Raw genomic sequence first — 8,932 nt, forward strand, 5'->3', positions numbered from 1 at the left:
ACAGGCTAGAGGTCAGCTGGGGCCCGGCCTGCTGCCCCCCAACCTCGGACCCTCTGAGCACACAGCCCATGACAGTGAGTACAACCCGCCGCCCCCACTCCCCCCTGGCTCTGAGTGCCTCCCTCCCCGAACCCTGGCAAAGACTTCTGCTCTGTCATCAGCGTCTTTCTGAGAAGGAGCTGGACAAGAGAGAGCAAGGCCCCCTCCACTCCCGTTCTGTTGGATTCACCCTGGACCTCTCGGGGTCTCCGAGGATGGAGAAGGGTCTCAGGGTCCCACATGTCCCGTGGTCAGGGAGGCCCCTCCTGCCTGGAGAATCCCACCTCGCCTTCCTCTCCCTCCTGGAAGATCATCTTTTGAGGCTTGGCTGATACCTGAACCACCTAGGGGGTTTATAGGGTCTTAGCGCCTGGGCCCCACCTCAGGAATCCAGAGTAAGGAAGGAAGGATCTGGACACAATGTCACAAGTTCCTGTAGGCACCCCAGGGACCAGTCGGGACTGGGGACCACCCTTCATCGAGCGATGGGGAATTCAGGAATAGGGGCATTTGCTCTGTGCACGTGTGATGCTAAGCTGAACACTTATATAATGGGAGGGAAACTGAGAGACCTTCAAGGCTTACCTTTCATCTTACAACTACTTACAATTGCATGGCTTTAAGACCTCCGGGTAGAGCATGACATTTATTAATAATTCTCTCAATACTGAAGAGAAGCAGCTATTATTATCACCCCCCATTTTATAGATGAGACATCTGAGGCATAGAGCAGTTAAGTAACTTGCCTAAGATCACACAGCCTATGAGTGGCGGAGCTGGGATTCCAGCTTAGTTTAGCTCCTGGCCCTGAACACTGGGCCATACTGCAACACCGAGTCACACAGCAAAGCAGGTGTAGACCTCAGTTTTCCCGAGTGCAGACCTGGGTCTTTTTCTGTTATCACAAAATTGCCAACTACTTATGAGTGAATCCAGTCCCAGACCTGAAAGTCCCACCTGAGCGGTTGGCCCTGACATTGTACCCCGCCCCCAGCCCCCTCAAGTAAGATCCAGGCCCCTCACCTGAAAGGTGTGTCACTGATGTCCGTGAAGAAGTAGTCGTTGGTCAAGAAAAGAACTCGCTTCTGAAAGAGGCACCAGGGAAGTGTGCCGGCTGGGGAGGGAGTGCCAACCACCCTTCCCCCCTTCCCCATGTGCCGCCTGGTGCCCCGCCCTGCCCGCCCCCCCACCAAGGCCTTTTCCCATTGGGACACTGCAGCCCTGGGGAAGGTGTGCCTGACTGAGGGCCATAGTCCAGACTGCACTGTCCCTATGGGGCCATGAGTTACCATGTGTACCACTCAGGAATGGAAATTTGAAATCTCAGTTACTGTCAATTAACAGAAATGGAAACCTAGAAAGCCTGGCTGGCTGGTGGCCTGTGCTGGCCGGTGGCCCCTGTGCTGGCCGGTGGCCGTGCTTCAGGAGGGACCAGCGCAGGCTGCTGGCTGAGCTCACACTTGTACTTCCCACCAGGAACCGCTCGCCTCTGGAGTCCAGACCCCTCCAGGCCTTGCTGCCTTTCACAGCTTCTCTTTCCTTTCAAAGCTGCCATGTTGAAGTTGAGTTGAATTTGCACGAGTCAGGGCATCGGGGGGCATGCGCTGTGGCTAAGGCAGGCACAGGCATCATACAGCCCTGGTCTAAGCCCCGGTGGTCACTTGTGGGCTGGTGAGCTTGGGTGAGTGACCTCACATTCTTGGGCATCGCATTCCGTTTGTAAATCAGACCATCCCCAGTGGGCTGCTGGGAGATGGTGAGGGTGTTTATAGTGGGTGAGAAGGGCAAGGTTGACTTGGGCTCTGGTGCCCCATAGGCTGTACCATATGCACACACTTGGATGCCTCTGGGAAAGCCGCACACTGCACTTGGCCATGGGGCTGTTCTTATCCCCTTTGCCTTTTTTTCAGGCTTTTCTTCTGGGTTGGAAACTGGAGTAAGATGTTGGATGGGACGCAGAGCGAGAAGGTAGCAAAAAAGGTTTGTTTCAATAGGAAACCAGCAGTGGACCAAACGAGAAAGGACAGTTCCCAGCTCGGGCCTCATCCTGCCTGATGCCCTCTGGCCCCCTCTGCTTCAGGCAGATCCTCTCCCAGTTGGGTGGGGGGTCTGGGAGCCATGGGGGCAGCTGGGGGCCAGCCAGGGCACTGATGGGCTCCAAGTGGGGCTGGTTTGAGTCTGAAACTGGGGAGCATTAACATTTTTTTTCCTTTCTCTTTTTTTTAATTGAATAAAAAGTTGAAATGCGCACATCTAGATGTATCATTTCAGCAGTTTTGATAAATGCATGCTGTTGTGGGATTACCTCCTGGGTTGAGATAGGGATTGTGTGCAGCCCCCGCGATCGCTCTGCCTTCTTCCGGTCAGCCCCCGCCTTCCTGGGGCGAGCTCTGCCCTGACCTCCATCCCCACAGCTTTGGTTTGCTGTTCTCACAGCACGAGCCCTTTCGCGGCCACTTCTGCTCCACGGAGTGTCCTTGAGACCCACCCGTGTTGTCGAGGTGTCAGTGCTCTGTTCCTTTCCCTCCGAGGAGTAAGTACTTCAAGGAGGGCAAACCATGGTGTACTGCTAGGGTTGCCCTCCGTGCGTGGCCATCTGGGGTGTTTCCAGTTTAGGGCTGTTTTGAATAAAGCTGCTGTGAGCGTTCTTCTTGTGGACGTGTGTCTTCATTTCTCTTGGTAAGTACCAGGGAAGGAATTCCTTTGCAAAATATGCAAATTATGTTTGCCTTTATAAAACACTGCCAACTTCCCCAAGTTATTTTGTTATACTTCCACTAGCAATGTATGAACTCCAATGTCTCCACATCTTTGCCAGAATTATCGGTCTTTCAAATTGCAGTTATGTTAGAGGGTATGGAAGTAGTTTTAATTTGCATTTCCCTGACAACTAAAGTTGCTGGTTGGGCTTTTCATGGGCTTGTTGGTCATGTCTCTTCATTTCTAAAAGGTCTGCTAAAGTGTCTTGCCCACATTTTAAAAATTACATTGTTAGACTTTTTGTTAGTAATCTGGAGAAGTTCTTTATGGTCTGGACACAGTCTGTGTCTGGATTTTCATTTTCTTAATTGTGTCTCTGGATGAACATAACTGTTTTTTGATGAAATTCAATTTTTCAAATGTTATTTTATGTATAATGCCTTTGATATGTTGTCAAAGAAAACTACATAACCTCAGGTTGTAAAGATTTTTCATCTGCATTTTCTTCTAGAAGCCTTATAGTTTTAGCTTGTACGTTGAGAGCTTTGTAATTGAGTGGCATTCAAATTAATTTTTGTGTATGGTATGAGTATATCTCAGTGACTTTTGATACATTTATTCAATTGTTCCGGCACCATTTGTTGAAAAGTCTTTCCTTTCTCCATTGATTTGCCAAGGTGTCTTTATCGAAAATATGCTGGCGACTTGAGTGTTTTTCTGTGTGCTTTATTTTTGTAGTCTCTGTTCCATGGATCCATTTGTCTATTCACATGTCAATACCACTCTGCTTGGTTACTGCAGCTTTGAAGTAAGCTTTGAAATCAGATACTGTGAATCATCCATCTCATTCAACAAAAAGAATTTGTCCTTCTTTTTCAACATAGTTTTGGCCATGTTAGGTCTTTTGCATATTCATCAGATCAGTCGCTCAGTCGTGTCCGACTCTTTGCAACCCCATGAATCGCAGCACACCAGACCTCCCTGTCTATCACCAACTCCCGGAGTTCACTCACACTCACGTCCATCGAGTCAGTGATGCCATCCAGCCATCTCATCCTCTGTCGTCCCCTTCTCCTCCTGCCCCCAATCCCTCCCAGCATCAGAGTCTTTTCCAATGAGTCAACTCTTCGCATGAGGTGGCCAAAGTACTGGAGTTTCAGCTTTAGCATCATTCCTTCCAAAGAAATCCCAGGGCTGATCTCCTTCAGAATGGACTGAAGGAGATATTGCATATTCATATAAATTTTAAAATCACCTTCTTATATGTCTAGAAGTCTGTTAGATTTTTTTATTGGGATTATAGTGAATCTATAGGTTAATTTTGGGAGAATAGACATCTTAGGAGTATTGATCTTACAATACATAAACATGGTTATCATTCCTATTTATTTAATTTTTTATTTGACATGCTTTCTGCAGTGTTACGTAGCTTTCAGTGTAGAGGTCATATATGTAAGATTTATTCCTATTTGTGCTGTGGAAATTGGAACTCAAAAGTATTTTCATTTTGCAAATGTTTCTGGCTATATATAAAAGTATAATTGATTTTTATAACAGTGACTCTGTGTTCTGTGAACTGGCTAAATTTATCTATTAGTTCCAGCAGCTGTTTTGCAAATTCGGGGGATTTTCTATGTGAACAATTATCTTGCTGTGAACGAAGATAGCTTTACTCTCTCCTCTCTACTGTTCATGGCTTTTGTTTTGTTTCCCGGCCTTATTACAAAGACAGGTTCTTGCCAGGCCCCCAGCAATGTTGAACGCAAGTGGTGAAACCAGACACCTTACCAAGTTCACAGTCTCAGAAAGTGTTCAGTCATTCACCACTGGAAGTGAACTTTTCCACACACGGTTTTTTCTTAATCAGACCGCAGATGTTTCCTTCTGCTTCCAATGAAGATTTGTCAAGTGTGTTCAGCATGCTTTGGGGTAGCCACGTGCTGGTTTCTTCCGTGTGTTAATGCGATGGGGTAACTTCCCTCCGTGCGGCTGTTATCTTACATTTGCTCACATTACAAACCCCACAACACAATGTCAACATTTTCCCTTTAAACCGTTGTCTTTTTGAGAAGTTAAAAGAACGAATGAAATCTTATCCTAACCCACGCATTCATCGTTTCCAATGCTGCTCATTTCTCTTTGTGTTGATCTAAGTTTCCATCTGTGTCATTTTTCTTCTGCCTGAGGAATTTCCTTAAGTATTTCTCTTAGGGATGAACTTTGATCTCCTTTATTTGAAACTGTCTTTATTTCCCCTCTTTTTGAGGTGGGAGCACCCCAACGCCTGTGAGTGGGGATCTGGTTGAGATAAGGGTGGAGGTGCCTGGAAGCCACCCCTGCCTTTTCTGGCCCACGAGAAGGACCTGCTGGGCCTGATGGGTCATCAGAGATGCTGACTGGCCTGCCCGAGGGAGGCCCTCTCAGTCCAGAGCTTGAAAACAACAGGCAGAGGCCAAAGAACTGACGCAGGTCCCAGTGAGAACCAGCCTGCACATCTAATAGGAATGCAGAGAGTTACTTTCCTTCCCAGGGCTTCCGTGTTTGGCTTCCAGGAAAGTCCGTGTCTGTGAAAGAACCTGGGTCTAATTGTTGCCGACGGATGCCCATGTTCTTCCCTCGGAGGCGAAAGGGCAGCAGTAGTGGGAGGGAAGAGGTGACATTTGTAAATATGTCAAGGGACAATGCAGAGTCAGTGCAAGCCAGTGGGGCCTTTTACAATGAAAGAGGAAGCCATCCCTTGTAAGTGACAAGCGAGTCTGTGGGGACAGGAAGGCATCGCTGGGTAGACCCAGTCCTGAAAATCAGCTCTGAGGAACAGCAGTAATTTTCAACTTCTTCCCAGATGACATGCTTTACAAGAGCTGCTAACAGTTTGCAAAATTAACTGTCACTTTCCCTGTTTCCAGGGGCTTCCCTGGTGTCTCAGACAGTAAAGAATCTGCCTGCAAAGCAGGAGACCTGGGTTTGATCCCTGAATTGGGAAGATCCCCTGGAGAAGGGAAAGACAACCCACTCCAGTATTCTTGCCTGGAGAATTCCATGGACAGTGGAGCCTGGAAGGCTACAGTCCATAGGATTGCGAAGAGTTGAACACGACTGACTAACACCTTCCCCCTTTCCACCATAAACGAGAAAAGGGCCACATAGCAGGTAGGTAAGGCAGAAAGAGGGCTTCCCAGGTGACACTGGTGGTAAAGAACACACCTGCCAATGTAGGAGACATAAGAGACGCAGGTTTGACTCCCGGGTTGGGAAGATTCCCTGGAGGAAGGCGTGGCAACCCACTCCCAGTATTCTTGTCTGGGAAGGTCGCAAAGAATCGGATACAACTGAGCAACTTAGCATCCACGCAAGGCAGAAAGAAGACCCATGAAGGGCTGGGCTTGCTGCTGCTTCACCCTAGGCCCCTGAGAGGCAAGCCCTGGAGAGGGGTCACTCCCTGGCCAAAGCTCCGTGGGGCTGATGCTGGCTGGGCTGGGTCCCTCACTCGGGCCCTACAGGCTCCAGCAAGTTCTCAAGATTTACACTCTGATTCAGCCAGGTCCCTTGTCAACACCGCCAACCTTAATTAACCAGGATGCCACATCCTGGGACCAGACCTCAGCCTTTTCCTGGAGTGCTTACCCCTCTGTCCAGCGGGACTTTCACATCCATGGAGAGAGACCCGGTCTCCCCATTGATCATGGCTGTTCTCAGCTTCGAGGAGAAAGAAAACAAAATCTTTGTTTTGGCACACACTGGAGTGTGGAGGCTCTGAGCCTCGGCTTAGAGGTCAACCCTGGGAACACGCTTGGTTTTCCCCTTTCCCCTGTGAGCAGAGCCAGGGTGGGAAAAGAGATCTGCTTCCAGGGCTCTATTCCCCTTAGCTGGAATTCTAGAATTCACCAAGATAAGGCTCCCAGTGGGCTGATGAGCGAGGGACACTGTGGCCGACCCTCCAGACACAAGTTCCTCCAGGAGGAGCTCCTGACAACAAGGCTGGCCTACAGGCGCCTGAACCCAACCTCTGCGGCTACAGACACAAGCTCCTTCAACCTCGGAGGGAGCAGCTGTTATCTCTCTGGGGCCATAGGGAGAACCATCTGTTAGCAGCACCACTTCTGCTTTGGGCCCGGAAAGTCTCCACCGAGGGAGCGGGGTGAGCTCAGCGCCTACGCACTCCTCACCCCCGGGCCCCGCCGTCCAGCCACCCACTCTCTCTCCCTGCGCCACTCACCATTCCGGCCTGGTCCTCCCACTCCACTTCCGAGAGGTCCACGCTGTTGTAGTTGGGCTTGGGCTTCAGTTTCTTCCCCTCTCGGTACTGAGTGGGCCGGGCAGGGGAGAGACACGAGGTTAACACAAGGCCCCGCTCAAGCCCAGCCCTTCCAGAAGGCCTGTGGAGCAGAGCCATAAACCAGAGCATCTCGGCCATTCCTTCACCCAAGGCAGAGGGGCCCTGGCTAGTATTCGCGATGGATGCTCCGGGCCTCGGAGGGAGATCTCCTTTGACGAGGAGCTTGTCCTGGTTTGGGACTCTAATTGTTAGAAAGTTCTCCCTCACCCAGAGCAGAAATCTGTCTCCCTGTGACTTTTACTACAGGACCACCAGGGATGCCCCTATATTGGGTTCTTAAATGGAACCCATTCACTGTTTGAACCGTTTCTATAAACTACCCCCAAATCTGGGTGTGGCGGCTCAGATGGTAAAGGAGCTGCCCAGAATTAGGAAGACCCAAGTTCGAACCCTGAGTCAGGAAGATCCCCTGGAAGAGGGCATGACTACCCACTCCAGTATTCATGCCTGGAGAATCCCATGGACAGAGGAGCCTGTCGGGCTACAGTCCATGTGGTCGCAGAGAGTCAGACATGACTGAACACACACACATGAACTACCCCCAAATCCCATACGGTTAAGACGTCAAGGCAAATAGGGTTGGCACCTACCAGGGGTCGGAGGTCAGGATGTGAGAGGATGTAGCCGTTGTTGGTGTTCAGAAAGGCATAGCCATGCACCCCGAGCTGGGGAGACAGAGATCGAGGGAGTATCAGGGGGTCTTTGTGCAGGAAGACTGAGACTGGGCAGGGATGAGGACCAGGATGGGGAGAAGTGCCAGAGACCACAGAGCAGGACGCAGCTGATGTGGCCAAGGATCCCAGGGGCCGCAGCCTCCGTCCCCTCTGCTCTCTGTGCCTGCACATTGAGGGTGTGTGTGGATGTCTGGGGGGCATGTGTGGGTGTGGGGCAGGAAGGCAGGATGTGGGGGGCGGTGTCTGGGGGCGTGTCTGGGTGGGGGATGGGGGTGGCATGTCAGGGGTGGAGTGTCTGGGGAGGGGGCATTAGGAGGAGAAATGCAGACTCCGTCCCAGCTCTGGTCTCAGCCACGCTGTCTGCAGGGAGGCTCCTGAGCCTGCTGAAGTGGCTCCTGGGGGGGCCTATGGCCCCACTCGGGGGCTGATCCAGGCTCACCTTGTACCGGGGCGCCAGCTTCATCAGCTCCCTCAGGGCTACGTCAGAGCCCACTACGCCCAGGAGAATGCCGTGGGACCGCTGGAAGGAAACGCCGGTGTCAGGGGACCCGGTTCCCATGCGTGAGGCCAGGCTGGACCCCCAGCCCTCCCAGACCCACAAGAGGAAGCCACTTGCACCTGAGGCGGTCCTTGCTCTGCAGTTAGAGTTTAGGCTGAGATCCTGGAATAAAAACCTAGAACCTAGCAGAAGAGACCCCCAGGAGTAACGTCATGCTGGGAAGATTACTGTCCTGTATTAACACTGAAGTTGTAATATTTAAATGAAATACAGAGTTGAATGAATAATCAGCCTTCACAGCAGAGGCTGAAGTACTGGGATCCGGGGGGACCCTAATCTGAGGGCTGGGGGGCTGTGAAGCACACAGGGCCTGTAAGGAAAGTTTTTCCGGCCAGACGGAGGAGGGGAGGCTCTCAGACTCCCCCACCAGAGCCTTCACAGATAAGTCAAAGCCTGCCCACACCTGCAGGGTCAGTGTGGCTTTGCTGGACGCTGGGCAGGTGACCCTTCTGGCCTAGGATCCCCAGGCAGGGTCCCATGCCCAGAGCAGCCGGCCAGCACCTGCTGGGTGAGCAGAATCACAGGGCAGCTTCCAGAAGTGAGGATCCCGCCGGCCCCTCCCAACCCAGAGATGTGGGTTCCTGGGGCACAGGGCCTGGAACCTGTGTTTACACCTGACCATGG

At 51.3% G+C, this 8,932-nt stretch overlaps 1 protein-coding gene across 1 annotated transcript in view; it reads right to left on the reverse strand.

Moving 5' to 3' along the window:
- Positions 1-8,932, reverse strand: part of CACNA2D4 (calcium channel, voltage-dependent, alpha 2/delta subunit 4) — a 79,244-nt gene that overhangs the window by 44,171 nt on the left and 26,141 nt on the right. The window contains exons 19-23 of the mRNA XM_010845215.1: positions 8,189-8,269; positions 7,666-7,740; positions 6,956-7,042; positions 6,364-6,435; positions 1,063-1,124 (exon numbers count right to left, since the gene is read on the reverse strand). Coding sequence (XP_010843517.1) covers positions 1,063-1,124; positions 6,364-6,435; positions 6,956-7,042; positions 7,666-7,740; positions 8,189-8,269 — 377 coding nt within the window. The remainder of the gene's footprint in view (positions 1-1,062; positions 1,125-6,363; positions 6,436-6,955; positions 7,043-7,665; positions 7,741-8,188; positions 8,270-8,932) is intronic.

This window comes from Bison bison, unplaced genomic scaffold (assembly GCF_000754665.1).
Source record: "Bison bison bison isolate TAMUID 2011002044 unplaced genomic scaffold, Bison_UMD1.0 scf7180017864213, whole genome shotgun sequence".
Classification (NCBI taxonomy): Eukaryota; Metazoa; Chordata; class Mammalia; order Artiodactyla; family Bovidae; genus Bison; species Bison bison.